This window comes from Carassius gibelio, chromosome A22, assembly GCF_023724105.1.
Source record: "Carassius gibelio isolate Cgi1373 ecotype wild population from Czech Republic chromosome A22, carGib1.2-hapl.c, whole genome shotgun sequence".
Taxonomy (NCBI): domain Eukaryota; kingdom Metazoa; phylum Chordata; class Actinopteri; order Cypriniformes; family Cyprinidae; genus Carassius; species Carassius gibelio.
The window spans coordinates 8,606,987-8,630,909 of record NC_068392.1 but is presented as its reverse complement, the minus strand read 5'-3'; the positions used below and the strand labels follow the sequence as shown (position 1 = coordinate 8,630,909).

The following is a 23,923-nucleotide window of genomic DNA, read 5'->3' as shown; positions in this document are numbered from 1 at the left end:
CGCAGCTCGAGCCGCGCGGAAAATGCGTGCATGCTAGAAATAGAACCGACGCCTATTTTCACGCGAACACGCGCGTGTTGGAAGCGTTTCCAGGCAAAATAAACTAGGAAAATATGTTTATATGTCACTTGTGTCATTATGTACACAAATACATATTAATTCATGACATTTTGATATTTGAAAGTCTATAGGTTGGCATAAATTCAGATATAAATGTAATTAAAAAATAAATAAATAAATAATTATCGATTTTCAAATATTGCACCTGTCAAACATACTCTATTTTGCAAGAGCCTGGTTTTTCGGCGGCCTCTCTCTATGTCACCTATAGCAGAAGCAGCGCGCTAGCGCTGCGTCAGACACGCTTCTGGTGTGTAAAGACACAGAAAACGCGAAGCAGCCACCACGCTTCTAGCACGCAGCAGAGACGCCACGCAGCCAGTGTGTCACCGGCCTAAGTTACCCTCCTGCCATCCGCCTGTAGTGATCCCGCTTTCCAGAAATCCACATTGCTACATTATTTCTCTCAACTGTGTTATTTTTACAAAGTAGGACAAAATGGTCACAGAAAAAAACAAATATTGTTTAATTAAATTATATAATGAATACAGACACAGACTGACTGTCTCAACACTAAACATCTCCCCCCAAAAAAATGTCTGACAGAAGGCATTGAACTTATATGGCATTTCATCCAGCTTTCTTCCCCTGGCACATACACACTTTTGCATGAAATTTTCCTGGACAGTCAGTCGGCTCTTGTGTGTATGCCCTCCGTAACTAAAAAAAACTTCGACTAGTGTGTATTTTACCCTGCATTAAAACCCACCATCCAGTGAAATTAGCATTAGATTATCAGTTGCTGTTACAGAAAGTGATGAAATGGTAACTTTTGTCAGTCCCTGCTTCCTCTGCACCAATAGAGAGAGTTTTTAGTTGGGGTGGATTGATCATGAGACCACATCGTGCTCGGTTGGGTAGCTGGATGGTCTCCTCACTTAATTTTTTGAAAAGTAATTATGCCCATCTTTAATCTTCACAACATCTAAAGTGCACATAATCCAAGACATTTTCAGGATATTAGCAGTCATTAGTTAAGCTTCAGGGTTAAAAGTTATGTAAAAGCTGTTACAGTTGAACATTTACAGGTATAGTGGTACAGTAATGTTACTTGTACTAGAAGTGTTATGTGGAATTACAATATAGAGTCGTACAGTAATGTTATGTGTACTAGAAAGGTTATATGGATGTGTATAGTGGTACAACGATGTTATGTGAAAATGAGCACTTAATATTGACAAGTAACAATTCATAATTCTAATAAAATTACCTTTACACCACATACTATGTGGCCCTTTTACCCTTTATTGTTTCCATCATACATTTTACATACTCTTGAAGATTTCTTTAGGTCTTGTCTCAGACCCAATCTCTCTGGTCTCGGTCTTGACTCGGACTCGACCCTTTCTGAACTCGGTCTTGACTCGGACTCGACCCTTTCTGAACTCGGTCTTGACTCGGACTCGACCCTCTCTGGACTTGATCTGGACTCGGACTCGAATGAGCCGGTCTCGACTACAACACTGCCGTGAAGATCGCTAGATTACCAGCCCAGATCTTTAACCACTAGGCTCCACCATCACCACTGCAAGGGTAAAACGAGGAGACTGGAGATTTAGGCCATGTTGGTAGTAATTAAGCACAGCTCATCCACACTGTCCATTGACGCTGCAGAAGAGGATTGCTGCTGTAAGCTCTTTGTCCAGTCAGCAGTGGAGGGGACTCATTTGATTAAAACCTGACCAGGAACAGTTACATAACTACATCCTGAGAGCGAGACGGCTCACTGTATCAGATGCACACACATCTGCCGCTTCACCCAGATGGAGTAAACAGACACGGCTGCCTGTTGAACATCTGCACATGTGGACTTCAGTGTGAATTGTAAAAAAAAAAGTTTCATACCTTAACACGCTTAGCCGACTGGTCCATTAGCGTGATGTAACTTTGCCAGCTTGTGATAATCACTCACCTGCTGTGCCCTCTATCAGCCTCGATTAGGTTTTGACTGTCTGGTGCAACCCTGCAGCCCAGGACAGCATGTTTCACGGCTGGATGGGTGCAGTTATAGTCTCTCAGCCGTCTGTTTCCATACTGCTCCTGATAGATGCCCAAAATAAACATAGACTACAACAGTCTCTCCTTATGATGGCTGTCATCTCGAGGTCATGTGTGTAGACGAACACCGTTCTTCAAATGTGGTAACCCATATGGTCATCATGAAAGAATGATGTATTTGTAATTTGAGCAATGTCATTTGATATATACACATAGATGTATATGTGTATGTCCTGCAGTTCAGTTACTGTCTTTTTCAGTAACCGAGAACCTTTGCTTTTGCACGATGCTGCATCCACTGCGATTACACAACAGTATAAAGTCTGATATTACTGCCATATTAGTTATTAACAAAGTGAGTAGTGTCAGCAAAACAAAAACATCACTTTGTACGATTTGAACCAGTTTTGTCAGAGGCAGACGTGTCCGTGTGAAGCAGCAGAAACCAGACACTCCATTAGACGCGGCCCTCATCGCTCACTGCCACGGTTTATTGACTCATGTGCCTTTTTTCTTAATCGACTTCCCCCGCAGCTCTTCACTGAGCACCAGACAGACCGCTTCAGCCCCATTACGCTGACTAATTGGTTAAACAATCAGACGGATAAAGGATTTTCTTGTGACTCTCAGGTGAAATCCACCGTATGACTGCACTTGTTTGAAGTCAGCAGATGACTAATGTTTCTAAACCTTGTTTTTCAGGCCCTTCAGCACGGATTCTTGAACTTTGAGACGTTCAACGTAAACGAGTATGAACATTACGAGGTAATGATGCCCTTCCGTCATGAAATGCTCATTAGGCGAACCAGCGTGCAGTGTTTTACCCAGAATTCTGTTCATTGCTCCTCAAGCCGGTTACATAATCAGGTTTATTTCACCAGGAACCGAAGACATTTTAAACTAATGATAATCTCGGCTTGTTCAGTTTGATTTAAATCACGCACATGGTGTGCAGCTCGCTGAAGTCCACGTCGCCTACCTGTGTTTATAATCTCAGCTATTCAGACAATCGCTGGAACAATTCATGCCAAATGAGCATTCAGTTGATTTGTGATTTAGTATTATGCACATTTTCCATCTTGTGGTAATCCGTCACCCGCTGTGCCCTCTGCTTTGAAGGGGTTACGACAGTCTTGTGCCTGCGGACCCATTATAAAACATACTCCATCGGCTGTTGTACAAAACATCCTGCCTCAGTGCTGTTGTGTTCTTTTTCCCTAAATCTTTATTCCTTTACGTCTCATTTTAACATATTTTCTCTGTCTAATTCTCTTTTTTTGGCCTTCAGCGGGTTGAGAACGGAGATCTGAACTGGATCATCCCAGGCAAACTTCTCGCTTTCAGTGGGCCGCATCCGAAAAGTCAAATTGAGGACGGTAAGGCTGCTTGCCATCTTTAAGCTGTTTATCTTTTATTTCAGCACTTTTCTCTACGTGATGTTTGATGTAATTCACTTATGTGACAGTAGAGGGCACCCTTGTTATAATAAACACTGTTGTCACAGATTCACACACACAGAACTAGAAAGTGCAACATTAGGTATTAGATATCATGATAAAAGTACTAGAGCAAATGGTTAATTTAGGGTTCATAGAGATCGAAGTCCTTCATTCTAAATACAAAACTTTTTTATTTTAAGTTTTTGTTTCTTTCATTGCATGTGAATGGACGTACTTCTTATTCTTGTGACAGCCAGGTTAACAGGAAGTTTATTATGTGTGTGTATGATATATATATATATATATATATATATATATATATATATATATATATATATATATATATATATATATATATATATATATATATATATATATATATAAACAAATTTAAATAATTATTTCATATATTATTATATCTAAATATGGGAATTATATTATGTATTTAATATTTATATATTTTAAATAAATATAGAATTGTTTTTTATATTATGTTTAAAAATAGGAAATATTTATATTTATATTTATAATATGGGAAATACATTACATATTTAATTATATATATATATATATATATATATATATATATATATATATATATATATATATATATATATATATATTGTTTTTCATTCAAACTGTCATTTTAATATACATATTTAGAGAACATTGAATTATTATTTCCCATATTAGTATATCTAAATATAAATAAAATAAATGTATATTTAACTACATAATTGTATTTAAAAACTTTTTTTTTTTTTAATAAACTCTCTTCTCTTGCATTGCAGGTTAATTGGGTGATTTGTTATGTATTCACTAAATATTTATGTTTATTTATTATAACTTAATATTTATTGATTGCAGTTTTAGTATATACACACACACACACACATACAACTGTATTCTTGTTATTTTATGTTATTCCTGTTCTTGTGTGTGGCAGGTTACCCTCTACATGCCCCCGAGGCTTATTTCCCATATTTCCGGAAGCACAATGTCACTACCATAGTACGCCTCAACAAGAAGATCTACGAAGCCAAGCGCTTCACAGACGCCGGGTTCGACCATTACGACCTGTTCTTCGTGGACGGCAGCACGCCCAGCGACGTCATCGCCAGCCGCTTCCTGCACATTTGCGAGAGCACGGACGGAGCGGTGGCCGTGCACTGCAAGGGTGAGACGCCACTTAAATCAAAGACATGGAAATAAGTCCACGCAAATGACAGCGTCGCCTCACTGCCATACTTATTTTGTGCAAAAATAGGATAATTGTTGGGAAAACGGCTTTGTTTTTATGTAGAATTAAACATTAAAATGCCCTATTATTGAGGTCGGACTCGACGACAAAGGTTTTTTATAGTTTATGATTTCACAGGAACTGAAAGCAAATCAAAATGTTCATTAATGTTATGGTAATGTGGCCTTAAGATACTTTAGAATTACATGAATGAGTCCCCCCAAAAATTTCCTAAGAACAGTTCATTTATAATAGATAATTTTACATAATAACACTTGTATTTTAAACACCTAAGACCTTTTTCCAACCAATCACAGCGGGTTTGGGCCGGACGGGGACTTTGATTGGCTGCTACCTGATGAAGCACTACCGCTTCACGGCTGCTGACGCTATCGCATGGATCCGCATCTGCAGACCCGGCTCTGTTATTGGACCCCAGCAGAATTACCTAGAAGAGTAAGTCCAAACATTTACCCACAATGCACCACTTTTGGGCTCTTTACACCTCCCTGAGGCTTTTTTCCTCTTTTTGTTGTTCATTACATTTACATAATGTCGACGAGTGCTCTAACTCTGGCTCAGAGTCATGTATTTTCAAAAGCGTAAGAGAGTTTTTTTAAAAGAGCACTCAGATCACGCAGATCAGGAAGGACAGCTGGTGTTCCAGATCTGTCATCTGACTTCTGTCATGTCTGAGTTAAAACAGCACCGGTCATGTGAAGGCCAATTAAAGCAATTAAAGCTGATCTCAAGTGTTTTCTTGGGCTAACACAATGCTGTGGTGGAGAACGTTATCTTCAGGCATATTTTCCTCCTTAGGCCATTGTGAGATGTTTGAGATTCCTTTCCTGCTTGCTGGACACAAAATGTCCCTTATCTTGTATTGGCATTGAATGCATGGTTTCGGTCTGATTATTATTTGTGCAAAACAAGATATGCACAGGACATTGATGGGGAAATGTACTATTTGTACATGTACAGGAAGCAGGCGAGTCTCTGGGCGCATGGAGATATTCTCCGCTCCAAGCAGCAGCAGTATGAGGACAGATCCGTTCCTCACCTCATCTCGAGTATGGACGACCTCTCCATCAACACCTCCATCTTTAAATCACACAGCTTGGACCGTATGGAGGAGGTAAGGCCATTTTTATTATTTGAATTAGGGATGCACAATATAACCTAAATATAATATAATAAAATATATTTATGTAAAAAGAAATATAATAGTATACAAAGTATACATAACAATATAAAAGAAATGTATGTAATTATGAAACATTTATTTAAATTAACAAAAAAAAAACATTAAAAAAAACTTATTTTGACCGATATACTTTGCATGCAATACTGTAAATCAGATTTTAGACCTTTGTAATAATTATTAAAAGGTATATAAACTCAATTCATACCTTAATGGAATTAAGTCAGATGTTTACATGTTCTCTAACTCTCAACAGAACGATTATGTGGAGAACGATCTCGGTATGACGCAAGGAGACAAATTGCGTGCCTTAAAGGGTCGACGGCAACCGAAGTCTGCGACCACTGGAGCCATAAGGTAAGACGCCGTTGGTTTGGACTTCTGCATTAATATGTTTAACTATAGCAAAACCTGAAACCTCCACCCTGTTGCCACACTGAGAATGCAACTCTACTTGTTGCATTTTAAATTGCATTAGGAGTAGGGATGGGCGATACCACATATTTTCCCTGATACGATACCGATACATTTAATGGCCAGTATCATACGGTACCGATATCGATACCAATATTTCTAAAACTGAACTTTTAGATTATGAAATTTATTTAATTATTTTAAGTACAATGGGTAATAATACCCACTTAACTTTATATTTGAAATGCAATTTAACATTCAATATTTCTTAATTGCAACTTATTATGTTATATTTTTGTTTACACATGGTTAAATTATGTTTACTGTAGTGGTAACCATGTGTCATTGTCATAAGGGACTGCCAGTAATAGGCTGTTGCATGCATAAAATGTAACCTGTTTATTCGGAGAGTGTGTGATTTATATTAACAATACAGAATAGAACATGAGCAGTATGAACTTTTAACATTCAAATTTAAATAAATGTACTGCACAAACTAGGGTACGATTTCAATAGGTTTAATGTGAAATAACTCAAACATATAGCCTATGTTTTTTCTGCATTGTTCTGGGCTGCCTTTTCCAAAAACATAAATGCTTTCTTATTATTGGCTACTCTTGAGACACGCAGCTCTATTTAAATGCACTGTCGGAAGTGAGTGAATGCTCTCTGTAATTGATTGATTCTGCCTTGCAACATTTGCGTGTGTTCAGATAAGCAGGAAAATCCCTTCAACACAATTATATAATTGTCCAATTTAGTATCGATATTTTTTATTTGAGCATCGATACTTTCGATACTCGCATCAGTATCGATGTATCGATACTTCAGGATCGATTCGCCCATCCCTAATTAGGAGGCATTTCGTGATGCAGTATTCTATTCTGGGCCTGAATTGCAACCTGGACATAAAAAGCAAAGCTGTTCTTAAGACCAATATCACCTCTTCTATTCAGGTCTCCATGTACTCACTGTGATAAACCACATTACATAAATGACACTCGTTCTTTGCGTTCATGAATGAAGCCTTTTATTACGACTCTTTCAACTTCCATTAGTATTTAGCTAAGTGAAGAGCTAAATGATGCCAGGCCACGGTTAGTGTTTCCAGTCCACTCTTAAATGCAAGACACAGAGCTGAAATGAATACAAAAGAACAGAGTGCTGATGTACCAGGCGCTGAGCTGGTTGGCATAGTAACTTGGTGTCTTGGAAAGATGCTGAACCCTTAAGAAACCGTCTGCTTTCTGCTTTTTTATTGCTGATTTTGAGAGTCCTGAGTTTGAAATGGAACAAAAGCATAAAGCTAATTGCATACAATGCAGTGTATAATGTATACTGTGTACTAATTTTAGAACAAAATAGTATACAAATGTTTAAAATGTGACTGTACTAATTTAAGAGTAGCTGGTTAAGTAATAGTAGTAGTTGTAGTAGTTGTAGTAATAGTAGTAGTACCTGAGGATCTGGGTATTTGATGCATACTAAAAATAAACACACTGTGCATAGTAATCCAGTTTAAAAAATGGCTTAAAATCACTTGAATACTAGTAGATTGCTTATTGCATGCTATGCAGTGTAAATGCATACTGTGTAGTGTTTTTAATAAAATAGTATGCAAAGTATTTTAAACATGATGTCACAACTTTGTGCAAACATTACCTCAGAAATATGTGTAGAATGTCAATTGTATGCACTGCTTTGTGAGATAGTATTTTATAGTATTTTTAAGTTTGCTCTGATTGTATACAGCATAGTTTGCAAATGTAATGGACAATCTGGGTATTTAATTCATACTAAAATACACATATTGTGCAAAGTATGCATGCTGAATACTAATTTTGTTTACTGTGTTTAGTTTGAATGGTAGTTTTAAATTGATTGCTTATTGTATACTAGTGGTCGACCGATATATCGGCCGATATTTGGCATTTTTCAAATATCGGCAGCGGCCGATACGTTTTTCTGCTTGGTCGATGTGTTCGAGGCTCTGCTTGTATACTGCACAGTTTAGCAAATGTAGTAGATAATCTGGGTATCGATTGCTTGCTAAATATGTACATAGTGTGCACATTATGCATGTGACATACTAAATTATTTTAAAAAATAGTATGTAGTACGCATCATTTTGTGATTCATTTGGAACAGACTCAAAGACATGAAGATACACACTAGGTCTGCATCTGAGCCTATCATGTAACTTTTTCTTCCAAGTTTCAGTCTGTTCACTTAAAAGACCATAACAGAGGTAATTTACATACAGAAGTCTTAATGGTAAAATAACACAACCACCTGGAAAAATGGTTATGTGGCCAGGTTAATCTTATCAAACTTCCATAAATGAACATAAAAAAAATTATGCTTTGCGTAAGCTGTTGGCTCACTACACTAGCTTTTTTACCTCAGACCTCTCCAAGTTTATAAAAATAGCACAAGGAACAAACACAACCTACTTGCTCTTGCTGTTTTACATACTTCAGCCACTCAAAGACAAATTATACTCTGGTATATCTTCAATTTCAGCCCATCCTTGCACAGGGACCGAAAATGCTAATAAAACATGACCTTCAAGTACCACTCGATGAGAACAGGACGCCGCATCCTTGTGTACATGATGATGTCCTTAATAATTAGAACAGGCCTTGTTTTAGCACGTTTAACCAGATGTAAATTAAACACCCCCTCTTGAGCAAATGCACAGTCCTTAATTAATTTTCCATGAAGAGCGGCGAGTTAAAGAGGCCTCTCGGACATAACTGGCCCTCCTACTCTTCCTGTTTCAGCTCCTTCTCTCAAGAATGAAGGATGAGCTCTTGGCAAATTGGTTTGTTTGGTGTTAGCTGATAGAGAGAGGGAAAGTGCTTGGTTTCATTTTTGACCATTTTTTGTACAGATATAGTAATTTATTATATTTCAATTGTGTATAAAATCATGAAGTTATTTTTTCATATTACATTGATTCTTGTTTTTTCATTTAAATGTTTTGTTTGTCCAACATAACTTAGAAAAGGTCAATCTTGCAAAAGATTATTAAGCATTTGCTAGTTACTGTTAAGAAATATTTACCTACACTGAGTTTTATTTTGAATGTTAAATTACTACGTATAATATGTAATACTGCATTTTAAACAAAACAGTATATATAATTTTATTTTAATCAGTTAATTTTATAATTTTATTATAATCATTTAGTTCAGAACTGATTCAAAATTATTTATAAAATATAAAATGTATGCATGCGAGTGCATTTTAAAAAATTCATTCTAGTGTTCTTGTGAAAACCTTAGCTCTTGAAATGTTTGCACAATATTGACATATTCGATAGTTTTCTATTTCTTTTTAATTTGATAATAATTAATGAATCAGATCATTTTCATCACTTCTTTTTACATTTTGTCAGTTATTTCATTGAGATTAAACGGAGTCAAAGAGGAGTTTCTGGAGTGGGTGAAAGAATAAACCATGTGGGAGATTGTGATTAGCGTCAGGGAGGGCAACTGATAGAGAAAAGAGCACTGAAGAACGAAGACCTGAAGAACCTGACACTGACACTGAAACTAAAGAGAAAACCGAAAAGATTTCTCAAAACTCTGCGATATACAAGCAGACAGCTTTTCTATATTTATATGGAGCATTTGCTCTGATTACTAGGCCACAGCGCCAACTGGCTAAATTCCAGAAATTCGTGATCCTTGCCAGTGACTTTTCCTGTTTTATTTTTACTCAAACAAAGCACTCTTTAAAACATAATGCTCTGGTTCTGTTGTTGTACAGAGTCAAATAGAGGTGAATTTCCGAAATTTTCCAAAAGTGTTTGGCAAGAACATTAGAAATGTACTTGGGAACTTTGGTAATTATGGACAGACAGTCTGGCACTTTTGATTGAAGTCTGTGTTTGGGGTAATTTTATTTATTTTTTTGATCAAATGATAACTTTGTAGGCAGACTTATGGTAGCCGCTCAGATCACAGTATCTTGTTTATTCAGTGCACTTTTAAATAACTGCAGAGCTGCTTTCGCTTTCTTTTGACTTTAAATTCACCAACTTCCCTTTAAAGGAAATCTGAAATCCCAATGATATCTGCCTTGCTTTTACAAATTTATTAAGACGAGCAAAACTAGATCTGTGCTTGAGAACTTCAGTGTCCTATTGAATTTTTGATTTCAGCTGATTTTGTGTCTGTACTTGTGTGTTTAACAGCAGAGTGAAACCAGAAGCCACTGGCCAGGGCTCCATCTCCCCCCTCAAATCCTCTAAAGTCCCACCATCCTCCTCCATCTCTGCCTCTGCCAAACGAATTGGCCGCTCTTCATCATCATCAACCAACCTCAAGAGGTAAGCCTGACATCCCTCTTATCAGCTTTCCTCAAATCTCCTCTGTACTTTCCATTTCTTTCTTCCTCCTGCTTATTACCTCACTCGTCCAACTCTCTCTTTGTTGCATATTTATTTCCAACTCTTTTATATAACTTATTCCTTCTTTTTTCTTTCTCTCCTCCTCTATTTCATGTCCTCCCAGCTCCCTGGTGGCCTTCTTTCCTCTCTGTGATTACCCTATGCTATGAAACAGAAAGCCATAAATGCAAGGAACCAAGTTGGTTTCAAGCGACTCATTCCCTGCGGTTTATATAATCAGATATCCAGAGTCATATCACCTACATACCACTCTATAACTCTCTCCAAACCAGCACCTATCGGGTCATAGCCATATATTTTTGGACCAAGTGCATGCCCTCTACTTTCTTGTACTGTTCAAACCATGTTGAAAAACACTTTTTAACAGTCTTTGGACTAGGGCAGGGTGATTTAAACTTTAATGTTTGTATACATTAAAAAACACACAGTGTTATATAGAGTGCAGAAGCATTAAGTGCGCTGTGTAAGCGTGTTACTGTAGTTCTAGACTAAATGTCAACATGCATTTACTCATCTCACTTGCACAAAACAAATTCAGTATTCCTCAAAAAGAATAAAAACAATAGTGCCCAACCGATATGTTTTTTTTTTTGGGCCGATACCGATATAAGGGAGTAGAAATAAAAATAAGAGTGGATACCGATATATCGGCCGATATTCTTTGTGTATATTATAGAACAGTACCAGTCAAAAGTTTGTAAACTTTCCCATTTGTGTGTCCAAACTTTTGACTGGTACTATATTAGGGATGTTGCGGTGACGGATTTTTTCCACTGGTTAATCGACGTGTAAAAAAAACGGTAATCCCGGTGTCACCGGGGTTGCGTGTTCGTGCAGACGTGCACACGTCTCCATTTACTTTCACTTTAATTAGCGGCAATTCAGTAGCATTTGTTTGAATTAATCATGGGTTAATTTATTTTATTCTTAATAAAAATACACAAAACAATAAGACACTCGCTTGTATTGCACGCATCTTTATTGCAAAATGAATAATAATTTAACACACCATGCAAAAACTAAACAAAAGCACTTATGAAACACCTTTAAAGTGCATTTATTAACAAAACGAACCACTGCACACATCGTGCAAGTATCAAACAAGAAATTATATAAAAAAAATTCACTATTCGTTAAATAAAGTGCCTGCCTTTTTCAGCAAAAAAAAAAAAAAAACACCGCAAAACCATCGAATATGAAATGAACGAACTCCACGCAAATGCACCACTTATCGAAGGCTGTGTTTGTGTGTCAGGCTTTTGTGGTCGATTTTTGGCCGCTGGACCCATCTTGGCCGCTTCATTTTTTTGGTGTGCTTGAAGATGTGCGTGTAAATTCGAAGTGTTACCTCCGGATGCTGCCACTTTCATCAGGCAAAGTTTACAGGATGCGTCGTTAACGTTTTCAGGTTCCCTGTTGGCATTTGGTTTGAATCCAAAATATTTCCAAATAGGTGCTTTTGCATTTCGCTTTGAAACCAGATCTTCTGCCATCCTTTGCCAGTTAGCTCGCCTCACTCTCCTCAAATGATAAATGAAATCGGACACATGCTGCTTTACTGTGGCGCTCGTTCCGCTTACGCTAAATTACGAAGGCACGTAGTCACTAACTGAATTAAGTGCTTTATTGCTATAGGCTAAAACTTCAACGCGATGGGGACGGTGCCGGTGGTCAAGTGCTATGACCGGTAGGTGGGTTAAACACCGTGTATCACCGGTAACACCGACTATCGCAACAAGCCTATACTATATATAGAATACAGTATATACATAAACACAATATATATTTATACATAAACACATTTTTTGCAATGATCACTCAAATCTAATGATAAAACGCTTATAATGATGTGACAGAGATATGTAATGTAATTCAACTTTATTTATTTCACTTCTGAACATTCTTTCACGGATTTGCGCTTACTATCTTCACACACAGATGAAACTTACTAGAGAAGTGTGAAATAATATAGGGGAGCGCGGGGCACAAAGTAATGCAGGGTTAGTTTTAACACATTTGTTTTACCATTGCAAAACTTGAATTCTGGTGTAAGAAAATTTTTCACCTGCATTTGTATTATTCGCTGATTTGCTCAAATGCTCACATAAAGAAACCATTTTAAATGTTTAAATTGCGTGTTTTAATAATGGCATAATTTAATGATCGACTTCATTGAATCAAACATAAATTTAAAGAGACATGGATACTTTGCTGAATCAGTATTGCATTAAAAACAATATTTATGATTAGAAAGATTGTCAGTATATAATAAATCGCCCAGCCCTGTTTGATGTCTTAAACAGCAGAAAATACAGTGTAGTCCAGAATGCATGCAGTTCCTTGTCCCATCATCAGATAGTTTCTCTGTGTCCTGCAGTGTAGATATGGGTTATGAGTGTGTCCTCCCCGTCCTCCACCCTTCATGTGTGTTTCCCTCCCTCCCATCCTCCAGCACCAGGTTAGCCAGCTCTTTGGGTAACCTGTATGAACCAAATGGCGAAGCCAACAGCTCTGGGAAACCGCCTTCCCCTTCTTCATTCACTTCCTACCCCGTCCGCATGGGTTACAGCAGCCCGATCACCACCCACAGTTACCACTATGAGGTCAACAACAATCAGCATAACAGCACCAGCACGCCGAACAGCAACGGGGTAAGCCCAAGCAGCGGGGTAAAAACCCTGACCTACAACCTCAACAACACCAGCCCAAGTGGACCTTCCACCAATGGAAGGCTAGGGGCCAGTGAACAGGGGCACCACAGAAGCCCCCCGACGGGGCTGAGCGGGCTCTCGGCACGATACTTCAGTCGGTCCATTCCTGTAAGTCATCTCTCCTCCCATCAACCCTCCCAAGATGCACACACAGCAGCAGCATTTCAAAAAATGTAACATGGTAACTGTCGGTTTCTGCCAAAATGCCATAGTTACTAATAATATGTCAACAATATAATATGACATATATATATTTATATAACCCTGGACCAAAAAAAAGTCTTAAGTCACTGGGGCATATTTTTAGCAGTAGTCAAAAAAACATTGTATGGCTCAAAAATATAGATTTTGATTCGTAATATGCATTGCTAAGAATTCATTTGGACAACTTCAAAGGCTATTTTCTCAGTATTTAGATTTTTTTGCACCCTCAGATTGTAGATTTTCAAATAGTTCCATCTCTACCAAATATTGTCTGATTCTAATATATATAATACATCAATGGAAAACTTCTTTATTCAGCTGTCAGATGATATATAAATCTAAATTGACACTTAAGACTGGTTTTGTGGTCCAGGGTCACATATATGTGTATGTATGTATGTGTATATATATATATATATATATATATATATATACATTACTCAAATTAATACACTTGTCTTTATTCACAAAATATTTACAGAAAAATCTAAAAATGAAAAGTGAAGATATTATTGAAAGAAAGTAAAATTGAAATGGTTTATAATTGTAATTTGATTAATTTATAAAGTGAGTATAATTGTAAATACATAATTGTTTTATTGTATTAAATGTATTTAATGTATTAAATGTATTATTATAATATTAATGTAATATAAAATGAAAATGACAAGAACATAGAAACATTTGTGCTACACATTGAGTGTGTGTGTGTGTGTGTGTGTGTGTGTGAGTAGGGGTGATTGTGTTACTTGTGGTCTTTTATGTGATTTGTGTGATGATGATGTTGTATGTATTTGTGTGGTGAAGCCCAAGACAAATTTCAGCTTGTGGACAATAAAGTGACTAAACTAAACATTTCTAAATCATTTAAAATTTAATGAATTCATATATACATTTGATTTATGTACATTATAATTAAATATAAAAGCTAGATACCTAATTTTTCTGTTATCAAAGTTATATATATATACATACATATATATATATATATATATATATATATATATATACATATATATATATATATATATATATATATATATATATATATATATATATATATATATATATATATATATATATATATATATATATGATGGGAATGAAATGTGCAGAAATTTACTGAAATTATATAAAAAAATACTTATTCACTAAATAACTTGAAAAAAGGTTTGCAACTACAATATTTTTTTCAATGAAATGAATGTAATTTTAAATACATAATTAAATTTTTTTTTTGTAAAATATATTTTAAAAACATAGTAAATGTTGAAGAACTATTGTTCATTTGTAATTCATGTTCACTATAGTTAACTAATGTCAACTAATGAACCTAATTGTAAAGTGTTAAAAATAGTAATATAAATTCTGTCTAGTTTTATTGTGTTACTTTCAGTAAAAGTGGGCTTATTTTATTGGCTTGTGTTTTTTAAGTTCAGTATAATTAAAATTGAGTTAAATTTAAAAAGTCTCACAAAATAACTTTATATTATTTAATAACATTAAATAACTGCATGTGCATGTTATACTGCATGTGAACTGCATGTGCAGTTTCAGTTTTTGGCCAGAATTTTAATTTCGGTGCATCCCTATTACATTTCTAAATCTGGAATCATCTTAATCTGCTCAAACAAGATTCCTTATTATAGTCATAGCAGTGGTGTTTTATTGGAAACTGTGGTTACCATGGTACATTTTTCTTCTTCAAACTCCTTCCTACCCCACCCTGATCTAACATGTAACAGTCTTATTTTTTTTAAACACTTATCTTAAGCATGTTGCATGTCCTCAGTTTTTACCAATTACACACTCACGTGCACACTACTCACTTCTACTTCTACATCTCAGTCTGTGTAGCATCTGTCCCTAGTGTGTTCTCATAAAGCTCTTACTCAGATGACCTAATTACAATTGTCAAATGTGCTTTAATCGAGTGGTCAGGATGAGACTCATTTTTCGTTTTAAGCTAATCCCTCACCCTTTAACTCTGTGAGTGCATCCCACACTGATGCTCTGAGGAAAAGAAAATTAATACTAAATTAACAGATATTAAAAAGGCCGAGCAGGGATTCATACAAAGGATTTAAAATGTAGCTAATGTACTAACGGCATCTCAGTGCTGCTGTTTGAAGCAAAGGGAGTGGAGTCCTCGGCAAAATAATGCTACAATATTCAGCATTTGTTTGAATCCGTCATTTTAGTATAGTTACACCTTTTATTAGAGCTATGATTCAGAAAGCAAGATGTCGTACAGGTCTAGAGTTATTAGAAACGTTTGACCGATGCAGTGAAAACGCATTGTGGTATCGCGTGACCTGAGGGCACTCAGGCCGGACAGAAAGGCCATGTGTTTAGTTTTTGTGTTCTGTTGTTCTTGGACCGTCTCCACACCGCTTGGAAGTTGTCTTGTTGGAAGGAGTTCGGTGGTTCCCCTTACAATTTCCTGTTGGTGCCTTTTGTCCATTGTGAGTCAGGGATTTTTACGCACATTTCTCTGTACTGCACTGCTAATCATGTGATTTCACAAATTCCTAGGCTTTCTAGACTTTCATTTGTTTATGTGATTGATGATTGGCTCATCTCATCACCGTTGTGAAGTGTAGTGTGCTGTCTTTGTTCAGAACATCACAACTCCTACACATATAGCAGCAGTGACTCAAGGTTTCGCTGCAGTGATGATAAATATCAGTTTTTCATCTTGCTCTGGTAGCAGCACTGCGTTCTGTTAAACTTTCATCCTCAAAGGGAGTTCAGTTGATGGCGATTGGAGCCGTCTTCTTTACTTTCATTACAGTCAAGATATCATCAGTTTCTTGATGCTAAAAATTGCAACTTTGGGTCATATTAAATTAGCATAAAGCTTCTCAGCATTGTCATGTTGTTGGACTTTTAACAAAACTAAAAATGAAATTAAAAAAACACTTTTTTTTAGAATGTTCTGCACTTCAGAATTCTGTGGAATGATTTTAAACACTGTATAATGTGTTAAATGGAGTGGCTAGAACTATATATTCAGGTAACTGAAAGCATGATCAAATTTGTTTAATAAATTAAATTATATTTAATAAGCTAACATCTGTAGATCGTGCAGAACTTGTGAACGACTGACATTCCAGTTCGGTGGAATCCTGTGAGGCTTCCTGTGATATTCCTAACGTTTGCCTAGATATTTTAATCAGATGTTCAAACTGCGTTAAGTAGCTCTATGCACAACGCTTTACAATTTTGAACGAATGCAGTTCTGTGTTGTTATAACGTTAATCTAACGTTTGTAAGTAGATGACACAAAAAAGTGCTTTCTTTTGCTTTGTTAGGTGTTTTATGTGTAGATGATGATATCAATAACAAAACCCTTTATGTTAGTGCTCATAATGAATTTACAAACTAATCTGACAGGGTTACTTTAGCGAGAGATATTCAAATTTGGTTACTGATTTTTCATTACAAAATCATGAGATTTAAGATGTTTGCAACCAAGCTGAAATGTACACATTCATCAAGATATTCCTATCAGAAGTTTAAACATCGTTAAGTAGCGGTATGCGCAACATTTAACAAATTTTTAATGAATGTGATTGTGTGTTATTAGAACGTTGTTAAAACGTTTGTAAACAGACAGGGCAAAAAAAGCCTTTTTTTAGGATGTTTGCAATCAAGTGGAAATTCACAAATTCATCAAGATATTCTTATTGCATGTTCATACAACGCAAAGTATGCTAATATTGATCGTTGATCAAACGTTTCTAAACGGACGACACAAAATAGAATAAAATCCGTTCTGTTGCTTCCCATTTGTCTGCTGTACAATTTGTTTTTGTTGCCCCCTGCTGTGGTGCAATTATGAATAATTAGCATTCAGCTATGCATGTTCTACACCTGACTTCTAACCTAAGTGGCTTTTTTTCTGCACAAAGTCTACCCAAAACACACACACACACATTTATTCCCCCTCTCCCTAGCTTTGACTTTTTATGCTCATCTCAGCCTCATTTACATCAGAGAGGGATGTGATAGTAATGTCTCAGTCTGGCTTTTTAGACTATTATTTAACTACCCTCTGCCATGTTATTTTCTGTAATTACGTTCAGCATCGTAATCATTTCATCTTCTGTTTTTTCCCCCTCTTTTGCAGTCCCTTCAGTCTGAGTATGTTCAGTACTAAAGCTGCCACCTTCTGCTAACCCCCGTCCCGTGCTGCTGGCCTGGTCCTGACCCGTGACACCTTCACTGTGACCACTGATTTGCTGACTTCTTGTTGTAAAAGGGGAACGAAGCCAAAAGGAAATGTTTAGAGACGTTCTGAACTGTCAGCCTCATGGTCTGATACCTCTTGCTATGACAGGGCTGATCTGGAATCTGCTGCATGCTTTTAAAACGACACAAACTTGGCTTGCTCGTCCTTTCAAAACTTATTTTCTTTTATTTTTTTAAGAGATACTCTCCATAGTTAAATATTTTTAGATGATGAATTTTTTTACTATTTTAGTCCTATTTTATCTACAGTTCTTGTACTCGACGACAAGGTTTGTTAATATTTGTGCATCTTTGGATTAGGAAATTTGTTCTGATATAAATATCTGACGTTTTTGTCTCCTGAGTGTATTAACTAAGTAACATATCAAGTACGAGGGCTATATTTGAAAGGTGCAAAATGGTTCGATAGCTACATATCATCTTAAAAGGGATTTTTTTTTTTTGTCCACGAAAGCCATAAAGAGTATATGTTTTCTTCATTTGGGGATCTAAGGGGGGTTTGTCTCCATGCAACGGATGATGGCTAATGAGACCACAAACAATCTGTAAGCAAGCTTATTTTTCTCTGGAAAATTAAGGGCTTTGTTTGTTCAGTATGAACGGTTGTAACAGGATGGACTTTTTTCCCATCGTTGTGATATAATGTGCGCTATTATTAAACTAATACAGATATAAGGTTGTACGTGTTTCAAGAGCATCAAGGGCTGTTGAAAACACAACCATCAACACTTCACTTTTAAGGAGTGTCCATTTCACCAGCGCATCTGAAATATAACAACTCAGAATGTACGAGTGAGTTACAAGCGTTTGGCTATTGGTTTTAAAATGCATGGTTTTTGCATAAAACAGCTCAAACTGCTTAAAATATACATTAACAATGTAATTAATCGCAAACTTTAGTAAAATAGATGAGCTTAAGTGTAGAAGGTGATATGCATAACAAAACCTTTTATGTTAGTGCACATAATGAATGTACAAACTGATCTGATTGCGTTTTTCCAGCGCTTGTGTCTCAAATTCAATTATTTTAGGATGTTTACAATCAAGTGCAAATTATTTATCGTATAGAGTTCTTAAAGGTGACCAGCAGGGTTTAAACTAAAACCTTCAGAATTACTTCATGCAAAAATGACAATAAATTCAGCCTCATGTCATTCCTTACTTGACCTAATTTTTTCTCTGAATTATAAAATAAGATTTTGCGCAATTACCGTATTTTTCGGACTATAAGTCGCACCTGAGTATAAGTCGCATCAGTCCAAAAATACGTCATGATGAGGAAAAAAAACATATATAAGTCGTACTGGACTGGATGTCAAATCTGATGCAAAATGTCATAAAAACAATTGGATGTATTTAAATGAAATCGTGGTGTTACAGTAGAGAGGAAGCATTCTGCAAATTGCAAAGTACATTGCATTTAGTTTATCACACTGTTGTACAGATTTGGTAAACTCCGGTATCATATTTCTTCTGAAAATACCAGCATGTTACTTATATGGTGCACATTTGGACCTCAGCAGCCTTATTTTTATTAAATGGAAAAGAGCAGCGTGAACATTCCTCCAAATATCATCTTTTGTGTTCCACAGAGAAAAGTCAGTCATACAGGTTGATATCAGTTGAGTAAATTATGACAATTTTCATTTTGGGGTTAAACTAATCTATGTGTTTCTCTTTGAACAATTACCCCAGTGCAAGTTTATGCAATTATATCTCAATGATTGACTTTTCTGCATCTATTAGTCCTGTAGCACTCTGTACATTCCAGATGGTGTTATGAATTATGTGTGTATATATATGTTTTGGGAGAATCGTATTTGAAATATTCTACTTCTTCGACATATACATGATGTAAACTAATCTATTGCTTAAAAATATAAATATCTATTTTTGGAGCAGTGTGCAAAGACAGTCTAACAATGTTAGAATGGTGTTTGCTTTTCAAAGACATGCAGACGTTAAATTTCAAAGTAGTGGGTTTTACATTATTCTGTTAAAATGTAAACACGATTTGAAAGACCAGAATAAATAAAAGACAAATTTTGCTTTAGTTTGTTCGTTTTCTTTCGTAATTTCTCTCAAGTGCAGATTTCTAATTAGTCTGCAATAGGCAATTAAGTGCTGTTTTGGTTGTTAAAAATACCCTTTTTCTTAACGGCTCCACAAAAGTAAATTAAGTGCCAGCTATACTCTCTCCCTGACAACCAACAAAGTGTGAACTGCGAAAATGGCCACACATTTGTGAACTGAAGTCTCATTTTGAGTCTATCTGGCAGGAGGCGTTGGGCCGTGGCCGTTTGGAGACAGCTGTGAAAATGGCTGCAAGTCGAGTGACATGAATTCGCTTAGTATTTCAAAATGTCACTCTAATTTTCTTCACAACTAGATGCTTGTATCCGTGTCGTGAATTTTCTCTTCTACCCATTTTCTTGAAACGGTTTTGTAGGCCCAGAATGTTCTTCTAAAGAAGTCACTCAATCTTAAGAGTTACTGTACTTGAACACTATCGCTGTCGTAGGTGTAATATAGTTAATTGAAACCGTGGCCTCGAGTTTTCCCGAAGCCCTTTCATTCAGCTTATGATGATGGTATACTATCTGTCTTTGAATGCACATTTAACTCGATAATCCACTCAAAGCAAATAGCAGGTTTCAAGGCCACTACACTTGTTATAATAATAGTGCTCAAGTATCTTGACAAAAGATGGTTGCTCTGTCTATACTGTACTTGATTGGAGCACTTGAGAAACAGATTAAGAAGATATACGTGCTGCACTTTTTAAGAACGATAAAGCTCGCAAGTGCTAACTTCCGCCAATGCGACCGTGTTTCCAGCATTATTATGCACTCAGTCTAGCCCGAATACCCTAGTTTACACGAACAAATGACTTTTATGATGTTTTTGGCGTCTCAAAACATAAAACACGATTAGAGTAGTTTGATTCCTGAATTTAATGAATGAAAAACATGGAATGCGATCAGTGTCCGCAGTCCGTGACTAGTGTTGTTCAATACAGTTCAAAACTCAGTTATTTTTAGTTAATCAAAAATGCACTGCATGACCGGTTGTAGTCCAATTCTTGAACAAATTACTGCAAGCTAATTATTTTTGTGAAATCAGAAATATACAACACGATCAGCGTAGTCCGATTCTTGACTAATGAGTCGCATGACTTGATTATCTGATTATTTTTAACGAATCAAAAGCACAGCTTTTTTTTACGATTATGTTTAGTGAATCGAAATGATACAGCGTCTTTTTCTTCTGGTTCTTTTTCGGTGTACAAAAAGCAATTATAAATCAAACCGAGTTGGTATCATAGGTTATTAATAATTGTCATGTCCGGTTTAATATTTTTCTCACTCGGCTGTACAGCTTTCATTTTATGAAACAGAGCAGCGTGAACATTCTGCAAAACATCTCCTTTGAATTGCACAGAAGAACGAAAGTCCTACCGGTTTGAAACCACGTTCAGTTCTTTTAAGCAAACTAATATTATTAAAGCTCAAATCAATAGCAGAGTCACACTGAGTATATTCGGATCCCGATTCTCTTCCTCTTGTTCCTGATGGTTCTCAATGGGGAGCTCATTATATGATGCTCCATTGATTATCACAGGCTCAATCCATTATGAATAATTACTTGCCTTCATGGTGATTGCGCTGCCTGAGAATAATGAACAACACGTGAGAATGCAGCGTGGGCTCCTGTTGATCTCAAGCCTCTCGTATTCTCACACACACACACACACACACACACACACATACACGTGCGTGTGCACACACATATAAACCAGGGTTCTCCACCGCAGCTTCACTAAAGGGAGCTGCGCTCTCTCATGCACACGTTCCTCACACAATGTGAGATGGGATAAGATGAGATGCCATTATCCGCACATCTCCCATCATGCCGAACGACACAGATGTGCCGCTGTCTGCGTGCGCTCTGGGACGCGGCTCGCGCATCTCCCTCGCCACCGTCTACTCCTTCATGTGCATTGTGGGAAGCGTCCTCAACCTCCTGGTTATCTATTTGGTGGTGACGTTCAAGAAGCTCCGCACAGCCAGTAATGCGTTTATCGTGAGCGGCTGCGTGGCGGATCTTCTGGTCTGTGCTTTCTGGATGCCCCACGAAGCAGTGGCCACCTCCACTGGGACATTTTTGGTGATTGGCTACCAGGCGTTCAAAGAAGCGCTGCTGTTTTTGGGAATCACCGTGTCGCTGCTGTCCCACTCGCTTATTGCAGTCAACAGGTATGTTTTGATCACCAAAACCCCTGCTGTGTATCAAAGCCTTTATCAGAAGAGAAACACCGAATGGATGATTGCAGGATCGTGGCTCATCTCCTTGGGCTCCTTGTTCCCGTGGATCACGTCCTTTCGGTACCCCCCCGAGAGGTGCCGGGACGCCGCCGACGCGTCGTTCGTCAAGGGAACATCGGTGTCTGTTTTGTCCAGTCGGTTCGCTGCTGGTACACTTGCGTTTACTATCATCGGACAGACTTTGGTGGTGGTGTACTGCTACTTTAAAATCTTCCGCCGAGTGCAAACGAGTGTGAAAAGAGTCAGTATTTTGAATTTCCAAATCGTGAACAACCTTCCTTATTCGTTCCCCAGAAAGGACAAGCGACTCGGTTTTTACGTTCTCGCAGTCTGCTTTATTTTTATTCTTACGACCGAGCCGATTTTTTGGGTTCTCGTGGCAGGACTCTTTGCCCCGGTGTCCGTGGTGCTTTGGACGTCAGCGTGGATTGTGTTCTGCACTATTTTCGTGTCCAATCCTTTTCTGTACACCTGGAAGAACGAGGAGTTTCGGAAGTCCTTCAGGTCTGTGATGAGAGGGGACTTCTTGCGGGGATCCACGGTTGGAGTCGAGCCCATCACCATCAATACTATTTCTCACATCTTCCCGAGACAAAACAGCCGCAGGGCATTTCTGGGTGAGATGAACTGAGCTAGACCTGAATGAAAGAAATTTCGCTCGTGCCTGTCCAAAATGCTTCTACTTTCTGCTGGTGATTTTTCAGTCACAATGAGCTGCATGTGTTTTGTACAGTTTTTGAAATATTTTTTTGTGAAAGTTGAAGTGTGAAGTGTTTTTTGCACAACTGTGAAGGCTATGAATGTTCAAATAAATCATAAAAATCTCAACTTGTGTCTCTTTTATATATATATATATATATATATATCAAATTTTGTATCAAATTAAGTGTTCTTTTAAAGAGTTTCAAAAATATTATAATAATCAAATAATTATATTTGAATTAATATTCAGTGTTTTTAATATTATTATAAAATACTTATTTTTTTATTTAGCAGCGTGTTTTAACTTGTCTAAAATGTAAATTATAGGCATATAAGTTTTATTTTAAAATTACATTAAGTGTATTCATATTATATAAAATGCTTATTTAATAGTGTATTTTAAGAGCACGCTTACTGTCAATAATATTCTTTTTATTTTTGAATTAATATTCATTAAGTATATTATTATTGTTTTTATATAAAATGATTTATTTTATTTAATAGTGCATTTGTTAACCGCTTGTTTAAAAAGTCAATTATATCAATAGGTTTCATTTTAAATTGATATTTACAGTGTATTAATAATATTAATATATTATATTTTTTATTTTATTTAACTACTATATTTCAAGCTTTAAAATGTCAATTACTGTCATATTTTGATGATGTAAAATGCTTAACATTTAATAGTGCATTTTATTTTAAAAGGCTGTTTAAAATGTAAATTAATTAATAATACATTTCATATATTTTTACACCATTAATATAATATATAATTTTTTTTTTTTTTTTTTTTTTTTTTAGTAAAAGTATTAATAATATTAGTAACATTTTAAATGTCTATTGTGTAACTTTTTTTTAAATATATATATACATATACAGCATACTGGTGAGATGT

General features: G+C 36.4%; 2 protein-coding genes across 5 annotated transcripts in view; both read left to right on the top strand.

The window, feature by feature from the left end:
• The window catches only part of LOC127942737 (dual specificity protein phosphatase CDC14AB), a 43,019-nt gene extending 22,968 nt beyond the window's left edge, over positions 1-20,051 (top strand). The window contains exons 7-15 of one of the 4 annotated variants that reach the window (XM_052538661.1): positions 2,821-2,883; positions 3,407-3,494; positions 4,504-4,734; positions 5,115-5,253; positions 5,779-5,932; positions 6,255-6,355; positions 10,617-10,748; positions 13,282-13,648; positions 17,877-20,051. In XM_052538661.1, the coding sequence (XP_052394621.1) occupies positions 2,821-2,883; positions 3,407-3,494; positions 4,504-4,734; positions 5,115-5,253; positions 5,779-5,932; positions 6,255-6,355; positions 10,617-10,748; positions 13,282-13,648; positions 17,877-17,906 (1,305 nt within the window). In that variant the 3' untranslated portion in view covers positions 17,907-20,051. The other 3 variants (XM_052538660.1, XM_052538662.1, XM_052538664.1) reach the window with 3 other exon arrangements.
• Positions 20,052-20,492: 441 nt separating this feature from the next.
• On the top strand, positions 20,493-23,151 carry LOC127942739 (probable G-protein coupled receptor 88). Its single transcript, XM_052538666.1, has one exon. The coding sequence runs from the start codon at positions 21,908-21,910 to the stop codon at positions 22,952-22,954; it is 1,047 nt and encodes a 348-aa protein (XP_052394626.1). The 5' UTR covers positions 20,493-21,907; the 3' UTR covers positions 22,955-23,151.
• The last annotated feature ends 772 nt before the right edge of the window (positions 23,152-23,923 follow it).